General features: G+C 43.1%; 2 protein-coding genes across 4 annotated transcripts; one reads left to right on the top strand and one right to left on the bottom strand.

Annotated features, from left to right (window-relative positions):
• Nucleotides 1–741: 741 nt before the first annotated feature.
• LOC113018810 (probable E3 ubiquitin-protein ligase ARI8) lies at nucleotides 742–10,635 on the top strand. 2 transcript variants are annotated; one of them, XM_026162203.1, is made up of 6 exons: nucleotides 742–811; nucleotides 904–1,020; nucleotides 8,893–9,076; nucleotides 9,174–9,274; nucleotides 9,782–9,934; nucleotides 10,020–10,635. In XM_026162203.1, the coding sequence occupies exons 3-6, from the start codon at nucleotides 8,920–8,922 to the stop codon at nucleotides 10,479–10,481; spliced, it is 873 nt and encodes a 290-aa protein (XP_026017988.1). In that variant the 5' UTR covers nucleotides 742–811; nucleotides 904–1,020; nucleotides 8,893–8,919; the 3' UTR covers nucleotides 10,482–10,635. The 2 variants fall into 2 exon arrangements, with proteins under 2 accessions (XP_026017988.1, XP_026017990.1); XM_026162205.1 differs by lacking the exons at nucleotides 742–811; nucleotides 904–1,020 and adding an exon at nucleotides 8,306–8,482.
• Nucleotides 1,039–8,311, bottom strand: LOC113018806 (uncharacterized). 2 transcript variants are annotated; one of them, XR_003271859.1, is made up of 2 exons: nucleotides 1,540–8,308; nucleotides 1,039–1,219 (listed from the first exon to the last, which is right to left on the bottom strand). XR_003271859.1 is itself a non-coding variant. In XM_026162197.1 (2 exons), the coding sequence occupies exon 2, from the start codon at nucleotides 7,563–7,565 to the stop codon at nucleotides 1,773–1,775; it is 5,793 nt and encodes a 1,930-aa protein (XP_026017982.1). In that variant the 5' UTR covers nucleotides 7,566–7,793; nucleotides 8,114–8,311; the 3' UTR covers nucleotides 1,039–1,772. The 2 variants fall into 2 exon arrangements, 1 of the variants encoding a protein (XP_026017982.1); XM_026162197.1 differs by having other exon boundaries at nucleotides 1,039–7,793; nucleotides 8,114–8,311.
• Nucleotides 10,636–15,881: the final 5,246 nt, after the last annotated feature.

The raw sequence follows: 15,881 nt of genomic DNA, 5'->3' as shown, positions 1-15,881 counted from the left end.
CATGATGCACTGGAGAGTCTCCATGCAAAAGTCCAAGTGGTCATAAAATATTGGCAGACACTGTTTGATACACCTTAGCGTAATTTTTAAAACATTGTGATTTTGAATGCAGCTCGTCAGTGTTTACATTTCCATCAAATGGACTGAGTTCCTCTTCCTTTTTATGTTTAGATGAGACGAAATTTTTCGAGTTTACAACTATTATTATTATTATTATTATTATTATTATTATTATTATTGTTATTATTACAGAATTAGTATAGATTGTGTATCCCATTTTTGTATTTACATCATAACAACAACATGCGGAGCTCTTTACGAGCCTCGTTCTCGCGGTCTCATGAGGAAATTTAATTCACTTGGACCCGATCTGGCACCCATGAAAGGTTGTTTTTTCCGACATGGGGAGGAGGGCAGAGTGGTGACCTTCGTGTGTCCACACACGCAAGTGAAAGAAGACATCCTTTGCATATAGGCAGACGCGAATGGATTAGTGTTATTTAGTGTGTTATTTTAAAAAAGAGAAAAAGAAAAGAGAAAAAAAACAGGCTGAGGTAAATCTATGTGATTGGAGTGGAGCCTCTTTGACTGTTCACGAAAATTTGGTGATAAAATGTAACGTCAAACAACAAACACCCATGGATTTGTTTTCTCTGTTAAATTAAAATGATCCCTATCTGTTGTGTTGTAGCGAGAGACTCTGACTGGATCACTACGCGTCATACCGCGACCACATGACCAAGAAAACAACGTCGCGGGTTCGACCTGCGGGCAGCTGCGGCTTCTGTTCTTCTTTGAAAAATAAGAAAAGGTCACCGTCCGGATCTCTGTTTGGCAAGTCTTCATGTTAAAACTTTAGTCATCAGGTACACTGTTTTTGTTTGATGTGCTTTGTTCTAACAGATGATGGAAAGACGACTATTGCGGTTGTGTCTTGTGGGACAAGAATTTCCTTGCGAGTATATTTGACAATTTTGGGAATCCTGACATCGTTGGATTTTGGCAGTTCCTCTCTTACTGGTAATTACCTCTGAACTGGACATGTGTGTGCTTAATAGACTGGCAAATTACAGCAGGATTTTCCTATCCTCGGTCAGAAGGCACAGGTGACTTATATGATGAAAGAGAGGGTCCACAGCAATGATAATTAGGGTTCTTTTAATCCAAACATCTCCAGAAGTGAATTCGTGTGAGTATATGTATATGTGTGTGTGTGGTTCTGTAAAATAACAGAAATTACAATTAGCAAACAATTAAAGTCAACCAAACTGGTCTAAATAATACAGAAAGGGTTGAACAGAAATGACTAAACACCACCCCCTGGTGGACACAAATGGGCTGCTGCACAGGGATAGACTCCATCTTTACTTTGGGCAGCTCAGTTCACAAGGGTAGCGCCATTTTAGTCAAATCAGCGTGAATATACAGTGTCTCGTGGCTACACGAACAGCTGGAAAACTCTACTAAGCATCACCCAATGTACATAGCTAAGTATATGATAAGTTACAACCATAGAACAAACAAATACAAGGCACTTACTTATCATTCACGCACACGCACTACACATGTTCAGTACAACAGCCCAGCTCCACCAGCGCTATCAAGGTGGACCAGCGCAAAAACAAACAAGGGATGGGAGGAATGTACCATCTTAGCAGTGGTTAGAGGGGGTCCGTGGAACAGTCTATATACACAAATCACAGGGGTTTTCTACAGCCGCCCCCTAATGTGTATAGCACATTAGTAAACATCAAAAACCCATGTGAATATAACTAAGGACGTTCAGCTGACAGTTCAGGTAACGTGATAAGTTTTGACACAGGCCGTTGGTATTTATGTTCCCCAATAGCGACTTCAGCTACTCGCACCTGTCCATCCGGGCTGGGAAACACCTGTGTTACCTGTCCTACGGGCCAGGAAGCCCGTGGGAGCTGATAGTCCGCCACCATGACAGTCTGTCCCACTTTCAAAGGTGGAGTAGTCTGGTTCCACTTCTGGCGAGGCTGCAGTCCAGGCAGGTAGCGCTGAATGAACTGAGTCCAGAACCGGTCCGCTATGACTTGGCTGTGACGCCATTTTCGCCTTCCAAGTTCTTCTCTGGTGCCATATACTGCCTGGGGAAGGGAAGCATCGCGCCGCCCCATGAGCAACATATTTGGCGTGATCGGGTCAACATCTGCAATATCCGAGGAAACGTATCCCAGTGGCTTGGAATTAAGTATGCCCTCTACTTCAATAAGAACAGTAAGCAACAAATCCTCTGGCACCGCTTGACCTTTGAGGGCAACTTGAAGTGCAGATTTGACTGAACGGATCTCCCGTTCCCAGGCTCCCCCAAAATGTGGAGCATGCGGAGGGTTGAAGTGGAAAGTGATGCTCTGTTCACTGAGCTTCTCCTGCAGTCGTGGCTCCATCACTTTGAATGCCTCCTGTAGCTCTCTGTCTCCTCCTCTGAAATTGGTGCCCTGATCACTCAGTATTTCAAAGGGTTTTCCTCTTCGAGCAATAAATCTGCGCAGAGCCATGAGAAAGGAGTCAGTGTCCATACCAGTGAGAAGGTCGAGGTGAATGCAGCGGGTCGTAAGGCATTTAAATATAATGCCCCACCGTTTTTCTTGTCTCCTGCCTATCTTTATAGTGAAAGGGCCAAAACAGTCAATTCCTGTGGACCAGAATGGCGGCTGATTTAATCGCAAGCGGGTAGCAGGGAGATCGGACATCTTCGGTGAAACAGGCTTGGCTCTCCACTTCTTACACTCCAAACAGCGATACTGATGCTTCCTTATGGCCTGTCTGCCTCTTAAAATCCAATACCTGCGTCTCAATTCGGCAAAGACACGTTCTGGGCCAGGATGCAGGAGACGTGTATCATAGTCTTTGATGATGAGCTGAGTAGTAGGATGGTCTGGTGACAACACGATAGGATGCAGAGTGTCAACATCCATCTGCTCTGCTCGCCGGAGGCGTCCACCTACTCGTATGAGGCCAAGCTGACTGTCATATTCGGGAGAAAGGTTGCTCAGTCTGCTGTCTTTGTACACCTCTTTCCCAGATTTAAGGGTGTGTACTTCAACAGGGAAGCTTTCTTGTTGCGCCTGTTTGAGAATTTGAACTTCTGTCTCTAGTCGTTGTGCTGCTGACATAGGGAGGCCAGCCGCCCCGTGAGAAGACAGGTGGGTGGCCTGCACCAAATCAGCCCAGGTGTTGTATGCAGGATCAGACTGTGCCAAATCTGTAGTGACACAGGCACAGAAAGCTGATTTCTTTAACTCAGTATTATCTTCAGTGTCTGTACTCACAGTAGGTCGTGCTGGCCACTGCTCAGATGCTTGTCTCAGGAAGGGGGGCCCATCCATCCACTGGCTAGGTTTTGACAGCTCACGTAATGGTTTTCCCCGGGTGATGTCATCTGCTGGGTTCAAAGCCGAGGGGACATACCTCCAGCTGGCGGCCTCAGTCAGCTCCTGTATTTCGGCAATACGAGTACCTACAAACACTTTATAGTGACAGGATTCGGACTGGATCCAGTTCAACACAGTGGTAGAATCGGTCCATAAAGTAGTCTCACTAATGGGCAGAGTAAGCTCACTGAGGAGGAGTCTAGACAGTTGTGCCCCAGCCAGTACAGCACACAGCTCTAAACGGGGAATTGACAGTTTCTTGCGGGGAGCTACACGTGATCTGGCCATGATAAAGGCAGTGTGGACCTCATGTTCTGCCGATTTAAATCTCAAATATGCCACTGCTCCGTAAGCACTCTCTGACGCATCACAGAATACATGCAGCTGGAAAGTTCCCTCTTGGGTTGCTGGGGCTATGTAGCATCTAGGCAGACAGATTTCTTGTAGATACTGTAACTCACTCACCCACTCTTGCCACCGCTGGAGTAACTCGCCCTCGATGAGATCATCCCAGTTCCTGTCATTCTGCCACAGACGTTGAACAATAACCTTTGCCCGGGTCGTGAAGGGGATGATGAAGCCCAGTGGGTCGTATTGAGAGGCGAGGATGCTGTAGATATTTCTCATGGTTGACTCCTGAGGAACCACTGGCCGACATCTGTAGGCAATCTGGTCTGTGGAGCAGTGCCATGCCAAGCCTAAGGTTGGTTCTTGGGGATCTGGTTGGTGTTCAGTCAACCACAGCTCGCAGGTAGGGGACTTTGCTTCAGAGGGGAGATGAGCAATGGCCTCTGGGTAGTTACTTGCCCACTGTCGGATTTCGAAACCACCAGTAGATAGCAACTCTCTGATGTTATCGACAAGTGGTCGTGCCTGCAAAGCAAAGGGCAGAGATTGCAAACAGTTATCGACATAAAATGAGCGCAGCACTGAGTCTAGTACTTGTTCATTGCCATCTTTATGATCCTGCACATGGCGCTGAAGGGCATACGTGGCACAACAGGGGCTGCATGTGGTTCCAAAGGGCAGGACACACCACTCATAAATGTCAGGGCTCCGATCTCTTTCCATATCTCTCCACACGAATCTCAGCAGGGGCCGGTCATGCGGAAGAAGCCGCACCTGATGGAACATACCTCGTATGTCCCCACTCACAGCAACAGGGTGCTCCCTAAATCTCAACAGGACACCTATTAAGGATGGACCGAGAGTTGGACCTGGTAGCAGCTGATCGTTAAGACAGTCTTGCCTATATTGGAAGGAACAGTTGAAAACTATCCTAGGCTTATTGTTATGATGCACAATATGATGGGGAATGAACCAGGATTCATCTGTGAGGTTTGCCTCTTCAGGAGTGAGTTTTCTTACATAACCTGCTTGTTCCAGTTTGTGTATTTCTGCATTGTACACAGCCGCTAGATCAGGATCTTTAATCAGGCGCTTCTCTGTGGACCGAAGGAGAGCCATCACTGCGTCATGGTCAGTTCGTAGTTTAGTGGAGTCTCTGCGGCGGAGCAGAGGAGTAGCATAACGAGCTACTCCATCCACCTGTACACGTTCTGTGGTTTTCTGCAGTAACTCCAGTGCCTCTTTGTCTTGTTTAGAGCGAGTTACCTCTTTCTCTGATCGAAAGGGGAGCACATCTAACTGCCACAGCTTCTCAACGTTCTGTCTTAGCGCTTGAGAGGGAGATGGTAACAGGGATGTGTGCAGACATGAAGCTTCAGTAGGTAGATGTAGAAAGGTAGCTGGTCCCTGGATGGCCCAACCGAGGTTAGTGTTGACAGCAACAGGGCTGCCTAGTGGACCGACTTTGACAGGTGACAGAGGGGTGATGAGCTGGACATTATCTGAGCCTATAAGAAGCATAGGCTGCACATCCTTAAATGCTTTGATGGGAACGTCGGCCAGATGTGGATATCTCTGACGGAGTATGTCCACTGGGCAGGATTGTTTTGCCAGATTAAGTTCTTTAGCAGTGAAGACACGTCTGATGTGATGTTTGATTTGGGGAGAGCTGGGTGCACTCAGTTCAAAAGAAACCGATGCGCCTTGTAACTGTGACACCTCCTGCCTGATGGTTCGTAGTTTGAGGGACTCCTCTGTGATATTTAATTGCAGGTAATGAACCGCTGCAGATAAAACAATAGTCCGCTCTGATCCATCGTCAAGAATGGCATAGGTGGACAGAGATCGCCCATTGTTGTGGAGGGTAACTGGGACCACTTTAAGCATGACTCTGCCTGAATGAGTGACTTGGTCCAAATACACCATGCTGGAGGCTGTACTCAATGTCAGGATACTCTTGTTTGGGCGAGAGGCAGCTTCATGAAGGATCTGCAGGTGTTGTTCTCCACAGGTGGCACAAGGTTTCTTCAGATTGCAATTGTCAGGCTGGTGACTCCGACCACATCTCCAGCATCTCTTATTGTCATTAATCCATGTAATAATCTGTGTAGTACTCAGCTTACTGAAGTCAGAACAGGAACTCAAGTAATGTTCTGTACTGCTACAGAAGGGGCAGTAGGGCTTAAATTTCTCTCTTTTCTTCCCTTTCATAGGTTCTTTACTGTCAGTAGGGGCTGAAGTGGTATTAGCCGTCGGTGTTGTAGGCTTGTCAGTGCCATAGTAGACTGATGAGGATGTCTTTAATGGTCGTGATGACTTGTCTCTACGATCTGAGCGGGGTTTATCAGATATGTAGCTTTCTGTAGCCCTTCGTGATATCTGTATGGCCTGTGACTTCCTCTCCAACCACTGTGCAAAGTCAGGGAGAGTATAGGTGTTAGCTGAGTCACTCCGCAAGATGCCCTTTGCAAGACAATATTCAGCAAAACTGTCTTGATAGGAGAAAGGGAGTTTACTCAAAAGCCTGTCCACATGGGAACCACACTCTAGTTCGCTCTTAGCAGCTCCTTCCATGGAGTTTAGTAGTCCCACCAAACTACTAACTGATAGAGCAAAGTCTTCAAACCCCTGTGCATCTCCAGCTTTCACTGTGGGAGCTCTCAAAATGTTGTTAATTTCACCTTGGACTAATTGGCGTGGTTGTCCATAGCGCTGCTGTAGAGCCTGCATTGCTTTACTGAAGGGCATAGTGTCATGCACATACCTCTTTGCAAGCTGAAACGCAGGAGGAAACTTTAGATGATCCAGAAGTACTTGGAATTTGTAATCCTCAGACAGGTGTGGGTGTGGTCCCAAAACTCCATCCAGACCTTTCTTCAGTAGCAGGAAATCACTTTCTTTTCCTGTGGTGAAGCGGATCAGGTTGGGTTTTGGGATGCCATAAGAAGAGGAAATAGCCATCTCCATCAAGTTCGGTCTCTGAGAGGAAAGCAGAAATGAGGAGTGTTGTGGGCTGCTCTGAATTACATCATGCTGTGAACTGACAGGTGCAGCTGGAGCAGGATGCCGATAGGTATACTGTGAGCTAACAGCAGGTGGCAGCACTGGTGTAACGTATGGCTGACTGAGAGGTGGGCCTGAAGTCCAAGGCGGATAACCTGGAGAGGGCATGCCAGGCGGCAGCGTGACAGGGTACTGCATAGTGCCAGGGATACTAAACTGAGCAGCACTGTGTGGCACAGACCACTGTGGGGTTGATGACTGCCAATTCAGGTCTCTTTGCTGATACCAGGGAGGATGTGGCTGTTCTGTTGCTGTAGATGCAGACCGGGGTACCACTGGTGTTGGCTGAGCAGCTGATGGCATGGAAGAGTGGACGTATAGAGGGGACTGAGGACTAGGTATTACTGGAGATATGGGAGGGATGTTTTCTAGTCCGCCCATAGGAGGAGCTTGTGTAGGATTATTATCCACAGTTAGTAAAGGCATACTATGGCTCCGGACCTGGGTTTGTAACTGTACTTGGGGGGTTCTTTGGCCAAAGTTCAAAGACACTTGTATAGCGCTCTGTATCTCCCTCATCTGCTCCTGTACCTGGGTAACACACTGCTCCATCCTCCTTATTCTCTCCATCTCTGGTGAGCCATCGATGCCAGCGATTTGGTGTATTGGAGTAGCTGCGTTAGTGTTCGGTGGAACTGGGTTAGTCGGCTGTGGGGGATAGGTCCAGATGAAGTCATCCAGATATCTTGGAGCCCTATGTGGTCTCCTTTGCCGGGCACCTTGTTGTTCTTCATCATATTGGGATGCCGCCATGTTAGGAAATGCTGTAATTACTCCGGCTCGAAGGACCACTTGAACTGGACATGTGTGTGCTTAATAGACTGGCAAATTACAGCAGGATTTTCCTATCCTCGGTCAGAAGGCACAGGTGACTTATATGATGAAAGAGAGGGTCCACAGCAATGATAATTAGGGTTCTTTTAATCCAAACATCTCCAGAAGTGAATTCGTGTGAGTATATGTATATGTGTGTGTGTGGTTCTGTAAAATAACAGAAATTACAATTAGCAAACAATTAAAGTCAACCAAACTGGTCTAAATAATACAGAAAGGGTTGAACAGAAATGACTAAACACCACCCCCTGGTGGACACAAATGGGCTGCTGCACAGGGATAGACTCCATCTTTACTTTGGGCAGCTCAGTTCACAAGGGTAGCGCCATTTTAGTCAAATCAGCGTGAATATACAGTGTCTCGTGGCTACACGAACAGCTGGAAAACTCTACTAAGCATCACCCAATGTACATAGCTAAGTATATGATAAGTTACAACCATAGAACAAACAAATACAAGGCACTTACTTATCATTCACGCACACGCACTACACATGTTCAGTACAACAGCCCAGCTCCACCAGCGCTATCAAGGTGGACCAGCGCAAAAACAAACAAGGGATGGGAGGAATGTACCATCTTAGCAGTGGTTAGAGGGGGTCCGTGGAACAGTCTATATACACAAATCACAGGGGTTTTCTACAACCTCCGTTTTCATGTTTTGCATTAAATAATGGGAGTGTTGGGTACTATTGGCCATTTGGTTGTTTCGTCTGAAACAAAGTTCAGGGTTTTCGCTTTTAAGATCCGTCTGCGCATCGGGATAACTTTCATTTGGGAGCTATTTCCAAAGCAAGTCAAGACGTCGAAAGATGACGAAGATTATTCCGCGTCAAAGTGAGTAACATAGATTACTTTGATCTAATCGGAATTTGAGCAGCGATATATTGTCGAAACTCTTGAAATCCACGCGTCAGGCTTGACTTTTTCCACGCTCTCTTATGGCAGTATTATCAATAAACTCTAATGCTATAGACTGTAATGCGTGCGCACCAAGACACACATAGTTGTGCATGAGCTCCTTTTGTCTTTCCTGTGTCTACTTGTACACGTAGTGTTAGACAAAGCACCCAGCATAAAGGAAAAGTGTAGTGAGAGAATAAAACATGGAATAAATACATGTTAATCATATGTGAATGCATGTAGAATATCTGGTATAGTGACAGTCCCTGATGGAGTGAAGTCCAAAGTGGATGAAATAAGAGAGAAAAAACTTTTTAGCGAGATCTCTGTTTGTTTTGTTGTAGATGATCTGAAGGCGGCTCTGAGTCAGGATGGGTTTAAAACTATCTAAAAAGAAAAAGATTTCTCATCAGAGGAGCAGAACTCCCTCTCAAGACTCCAGAAGCAGTTTGACATATGAGGAGGAGAAGTGCTACGACCCATCCGACTTTACACTTACATTTGTGGATGGAGATGATGAGTTGGACTGTAAGTCTTCAGACTATGAATTCTACCTTTACTGGGCTACAGATAATGTTGAGTAGAGTGTACAACAGTAATGCGATTTTTCATGTGTCACTCATAGTCTTGTATGAGGACTTCAAGTCTCTGAGAGCGCTGATGTCTTGCGGCCATGCTGTCACTCCCATGTCTCTCACCAACTGGTGTCTTAGCTTATTGAATCAGGTAGGATATTACACGTTCATCTAATCACAAACCCCAAATAAATTAACAGTGATTTTTGAACTGAGTGTATATTACTATGCACTCAGTTGCATAACTACTGAGTTGCAGTCACAAAATAAGGCACCAATTCAACATTACAGGACTATAAGGCAGAACTGACAACTTTCATGATGTCAAGAACGTTTGTATGTTGTTTTACCAGATAGAGCAGAAACGCACTATATAAGTTTTATAGGAGTTTAAGTAATGGGTCATCAGCGCAGGAATTAATTAATGGGGGTTTTCTTAGTCTGGTAGTTCTCAAGCTTTCTTTCTGGATTGCTACTTCAGAATCCAAAAATAAATAAATAAAGCATTCACATTAGTATGGTAGGAATGGAATCTAATAGGCATGAGACTGGACTGTGGCTCAGTTAATGGATCTATATACTATTGTGAGCAGTTGCTATTTGTTCCACATGTTTTGCTTTCACTGATTGATATATATTTTTGTATATTGTGTTTCAGGGCGAGAGCAGGTTTGTGTGCGGCCAAACTGAATGTCATACTGAGTGGTCCTTTGAGGAGGTTTGTAAAATGGCTCTTCTAACCCCGGAAGAAATCGAGTACTTTGAAAAGAAAATGTTCAGCAACTCTAAGGATGTTTTTGATGTTAAATCAGTAAGTTTATTTACATAGTCTGCATTTCTGCGCCATATTTGTCCAAATGTTGAGCATTAAATAAATAATCGTTTTTTATTAACAGTGTCCTGGCTGCAAGTCTTCAGTGCTGAGAACTGACTTCAGTAATCTGTGTACTGAATGTACAGTGTGCACAGCTGATCTAAATCGGACCTTTACGTTCTGTTGGCAGTGTTTGAGGGAATGGAAAGGTCCGTCCCCACGTTCAAACCGATGTGAAAATCATGGCTGCAACAATAAGTCCTTAGAAACTCTGAGAAAATGTCCAGATATCACCTTCCAGAATGTGGAGGGCATCACTGGCTGTCCCTCTATCCGTGCCTGTCCCACATGTGGCTTCCTTGTAGAACATAACACAACTGGGTGTAAAAACATCTTCTGTACACGTTGTAAGTTGCAGTTCTGCTTTGTTTGCCTCAAAATGAAAGAGGAATGTTTGGAGACGAGTGAATATTACAAACCTTGTTCCAGTGGTGTAGCACCTAGACAGACTTCTATACCAGTGTGTCAGTGGGATGATTACTAGATTGTTACAGAAATGTTGTTATTGTGTGATTCACATAGAAAAACTAACAGCTCAGTAAGTTGGTAAAGCCTGATTTAAAATTTACCACTAAGCTACAGTTACCACAATCTAATGCAGTGGTCCCCAACCCCCGGGCCTCGGACCGGTACCGGTCCGTGAGTCGTTTGGTACCGGGCCGTGAGAGTTGAGGCTCAGGTGTGAAATGTATAGTTTTCAGGGTTTTTATCGGTTTTCAGCGTTATTTTGTTTTTATCGTTTACTCGGTTTTCCTGGGTCTTTTCACGTGTGTTATGAATAAATCTTCTTTTTTTCAGTACCGGTACTAGTTTTATTTTGTTGTATTTAAAGGCTGGTCCATGAAAATATTGTCGCAAAAAAGGTTGGAGACCGCTGATCTAATGCATGGACTTTCTGTGTCTCAAATACAGCAATAAATCAGATTAAGACCAGTAATCATCAAATTAATATATTAGCATTCTAAAATTAAGTGTTTTACTTCTATTATTTGAAAGAATTTCTTCATTTTCTAATACAGAATTCACTTTCTAATATTTAATGAAAAAAATTCTACACCAGAAATCTGAAGAATGTGCACCAGACTTTTATAGACTTTTAAAATAACTTTTTGGATAATTTCTCACTTTTTAAATTTTCCTTGTACCCTAGGAATCCCCTTTTCTCCTCACGTGTCAAACAAGATTGTTAACTGCAGTAAACTTTAACAATAATAAATAAATCGTGCGTATTTTTAAAAGAAAAAATTTGTCCTAAAACATGTGAATGAAAATTCATTTTATGCACATTACTTTTCAAGTAATTAATTACTTTTAGAATATTGTAACTCAGTTACTTTTTTGAAGAAGTAACTAGTAACTATAATTAATTACTTTTTCAAAGTAACTTGTCCAACACTGATTATAAGTATTGCCTCAGTAGAGCTGTCTTTCAGATCACATTCTTATCTTGGATCAGGCACTGGTTTCTGCCTTTTATGTTTTGAAGTCACCCAGTAACTGTCTGCTTTTAGCAGCGATCTGTTTCTGTAAATATTGTAACACCCAGATTCCTCTGTTGTAATCTGGAGTTTAAAGAAACAAGATAGCACAAACAAACATGGAAGAGTTTTATTGAAATGATCTCTCTAGCAAAAGTCCAGCTAAACATCTGATTTCTTAAAGTGTCTCAAAAATAAGATATGAAACGCATTATGCAGTGTGCTACAAACATGATGTATTTTATTATATGAAAAATAAAGACCAAAAAAGGGACAGCAGTAAGTACATAACAATAATATGATCATGTGAGTGCATATGAGATCACAATAAAGACTTCACAATAAATGATTTTGTCAGTGCAGAGTCTGTCGTGTTCCTTCATGCGGGTCGATCTCCTCCACCAGGCAGCATCAGCAGTGTGTGGATGACGGACATGTGCTTAATCCCATAAGACACCAGCAGGGCTTTGTCCTCCAGCGGCTTCGTCCTGAACACCACCCGCATTTCACCAACTGAGCAGAAGCAGAGAGAAGAGCTTTAAAGAGCTGGGCTTGCTTCAGGCCTTTTAGAGTAGATCAGCAAAGCTAATATTTGGATTGTTTAATGTATGTGATCTGATGAGTTAGTGATACTAGCAAAAGATGATTTGATTTGTATTTTTTCAAAGAAAGTTTCCACTTAGAAGACAATTTTCATTATTAAATCATTATATCTGCTGTAGACCACTAAAAGTCATGTTTGTGGTTATTGTGTGTGTTGTCTGATTGGCTGAAGACAACATAAATAGACACTGCACTTGCACTGCATTTAAATAGAGAGTTCTGTAAACAGAATCTGCTGTTCAATAAAAGTATGACATTTGCATTTCTATAAAAATGTAAAAGCAGACGATAAGAAAAGTCATGCTTACTTATCACCAGCGCTTTGGCGATTTTGCTTTTCAGCTCCATCACAGTGAGGGCCTTCATCTGGTCCATATTGTCACAAATATCGACTATCTTCTCCTCTCCCCTCGGTCCGTTTACTTTCAGCTGGACGGACATTTTAGCACTAAGAGCTGGATCTGTCTCCACTTCAATAAGACTTTTATCAAGGCTTTTAACTTCAACTATCTTGTCCGAGAGACAAAATCCCAGCAGTCGCCGCCCATTTGGGTATTCAGGTAAACAACTTCCTCCTGTGGAGTGCTTCGGCACACTGTAAGTGACGATTCAGTTCTAACTATGGGCAAGATGTGGGTCAGCAAGCAAGGTGTTCCCAACTCCCAAATAAATGTGAAAAAATATTTTATGTTTTTCGTCAGCCAGTAGAAAAAGCAACACAAGCACAGTTTCTAATGTGTGATTAGGATATGGATGCTGTATACTTCAATGGTTTATTGGTTTAATAATGAAGCCAGGTCATCAGCAGATTTCTGAGTCATATCTCTGGCATCAAGTCTGTTTTGGACCTGGTCATGCGCCAGTTTTTGGTTGAGATAAGTTTTGGGAATTATACGTAAACATTAACTTTTTCTTTTTTTTTTTACTTGCTGTTGCTTTCCACCAGTTGCAATAATGGAAGGCTGAATTGTTTTATTTAGGTTATCAGTGCTGCTCACAGATTTATTGCTTTATTTTGAAAATATGTGTTTTTATTGCACTACCTTTGGAACTTATGTTATGAGGTGTTTGTGCTGAGATGCTGTGTTACACTTTCTTGAAACATGGAGCTGTGTGTTACAGTCAAACATTTGCACTTTTGTCTCACCTGTTGAAAGGTTGTTGTTCCAGAAGACTTGTTCAGATACAACTTTACAAACATATGCCGTGCTGCCAGGTTCTTCTTAAAGAGACACGAGTTTCCCCTGAAAGCCCCTCTAAACATAAGGCCAGATTAGGCTCTCAGCGAAGGCGGTCGCACTTTCTCCTCTCCTGCCCTTATCTTCCCTGCTTAGCTTCTTATGTCCTTGTCTTGTCTTGTGTTTTTACTTACTTTTCCCTGGAACACTCTCTCACAGTCTGTTCTCTAAAACCTAAAAGAGGAATTATGGATTTGATCAACTGGTCTCTGAATGCAATTGACACCCCTTCTCAACGAGAAGTCTGGGCTCGGGTGAGCCTGAGTGCTGAAGATATCTACCTATTCGGAACCATGATAACAGGGTTCTTGCTGATCGGAGCAGGCTTGGCCCTGGCTTACCGAAGAATTAAGGAAGTGGAACCGGCTGTTCAAACCCCCACAAGGCTGCCCGCTGGGATTGAAATGATGGGACGAGGCGTGAGTTTCTCAAAATGGGCTCATTGAGTGCAGCACGGAGAAGATCTTGGAGAACGCACGGCTGCCGTGAATACTCAGAACAAGACCTCTGAGTGAAAAACTGGATTACATCTGGAGGGGCTAGCTCGAATAACACCTTTGAGCGCAAATTCGATCACATCTTGGGCAAGTGCACTGCGGTCGTGAGTTCTCAGAGCCTGCTCTTTGAGCAAAAAGAACAACAACATCACGGAACGTAAGTTTGGATAACACCATAGAAAGCTCGCGGCTCTCCAACGGGAGATTGAGAGACCAGTGTTGGACTGTTAGAACAGCTTTGAAATTCATATGAGCTGTTCGCACTAAAGTAAAAACCATCATCACTTCATGCGGAGACCCCTTCAGCGCCAGCTGCGGCCTCAAGGCTGGAGCTGAACAAAACACCCTGATAACAACTGTGTTTAGACTGTTCCCCCCATTCCATGCAAGGCCACCTGGGTTGGCTGGAAGACTGTTTACTTAGCCTGGCGGGGCGAAGGACACTGTCTCAGCTAAACTATGGACACGCACAAACACACACATACACTGATATGCACACACTGATCCTCCCTCCCTTTCCAAACACCTTCGATGCTTGTGCCTTACCTGGGAAGATGGCAGTCGACTGGACCAGCGCAGACATGCTGCAGAACCGGATGCGCTGTCTACACCGGCTCTCTCTTACCCTTTATCCGCCCCTGTTGCTTGTCTTGTGTTTCTATGATGTATTGATAGTCATGTGCTTTTGTGCTGAGGTGTTTTTTCTGTTATCAAACTGTTCTCCCACTAGGAGCTCAATCTGAGTGGAGTTTTTTTTCTCCTCCTCTTACCTCATGTAGTGTATTTTCGTTGTTTTTTCCTATCAGCCTACCTTTCTGACATGTCTCCCCAATGTGATGTTTGTGTAAAGTTGGTCAGAAGGTTCCTTTGTAAGTGCGCATGCGCCATTAGCGTGCTGCCTGCTGTAACCCTAATTTCCTTCAGGATTGATAAAGTATTCTGATTCTGATTCTGATAAACAAGCCAAACTTCTTCATTCATTTTCTAATTTTACTGTCATCAAATTAACATTTTACATGCTAACTGAGGCCTTTAGAGACGTAGTTCTTGGAAGTTTATATGGACCTCAAATTTTTGGATATGCCGTTCCCAGACCGATGGGCAGAAACAATTGCTTTTTTAAGATCACAGCTCATGTCTTTCCTCCTACACCGTAAAAAAGAAAATCCTAAAAAAACGTAATATTCTGGCAGCTGGGGCACCAAAATACTACCAGAAAATACCAGAAAATAACTTTCTCATGAAAATACAGTTATTTTCAGTAATGACAATACAGTTTGTTGCCATAATTTTACATGGGATTCTGCCTTTTTCAAGTGCTTTTAAACATTGAATTAGGAACAATTTAACGTGATTAAATAATGAAAATGAAATTACCTATAAACAAGGTCAATGAATGCAGCAATATGAATAATAATATTTAAATGTACAGAAATATACAGTTAACAGTTGGTTTAAATAATAATGGATTGCATTCATATAGCGCTTTTTGAGACCCTTAAAGTGCTTTACAATTCCACTTTATAATTCCCCTCTGGCCATCACCAGTAGGTCGTAGGTGAAATGTCTTGTCCAAGGACACAACGACCGAGAGTGTCCGAGCTGGGGCTCGAACCGGCAACCTTCAAGGCGAACTGCCAACTCTTGAGCCACGATCGCCCTAAATAACAATAATTATTATTATTATTTGATGTAAAAAGAAAAAGTTTATAAAAATCATTTTATATATATTTTTCCATAGCATTACATTTGAATTTAACAGTTCAATCTTTCAAATAACGGACAAATATTTGTGAAATTGTGATGCATTTGTGAATGTATTTTAACAATCTAAATATGCATATGTACAGACAGATACATTTAAAAAACAAGAAAATGATGTTTTATTACATTTACAGTGATTTTACGTTAATTTACATTTGAAATGTAAAATCACAGTCTATTTATGTGAATTTAATTATGTTCTAGAAGAACGGTACAAAACTGTAAAATAAACTGTAAAATACTTTTATAATACAATTTTTTTTTACAGTGTAGGCATTGCGTTAACACATGCCTGAAAACTCCA

The sequence above is a fragment of the Astatotilapia calliptera genome, chromosome 3 (genome assembly GCF_900246225.1).
Source record: "Astatotilapia calliptera chromosome 3, fAstCal1.2, whole genome shotgun sequence".
NCBI classification, from domain to species: Eukaryota; Metazoa; Chordata; class Actinopteri; order Cichliformes; family Cichlidae; genus Astatotilapia; species Astatotilapia calliptera.
Note: the sequence above shows the minus strand (reverse complement) of the source record. Positions and strands in the feature narration are given on the sequence as shown.

What these genes read in the sequence shown, in the direction of transcription:
- LOC113018806 (XM_026162197.1), bottom strand. Translation starts at nt 7,565, where the DNA reads ATGGCGGCATCCCAATATGATGAAGAACAACAAGGTGCCCGGCAAAGG.
- LOC113018810 (XM_026162203.1), top strand. Translation starts at nt 8,920, where the DNA reads ATGGGTTTAAAACTATCTAAAAAGAAAAAGATTTCTCATCAGAGGAGC. An exon ending in GTCTTAGCTTATTGAATCAG is followed by an intron (nt 9,275 to 9,781) that starts GTAGGATATTAC and finishes ATTGTGTTTCAG; the next exon opens with GGCGAGAGCAGGTTTGTGTG. An exon ending in ATGTTTTTGATGTTAAATCA is followed by an intron (nt 9,935 to 10,019) that starts GTAAGTTTATTT and finishes TTTTATTAACAG; the next exon opens with TGTCCTGGCTGCAAGTCTTC.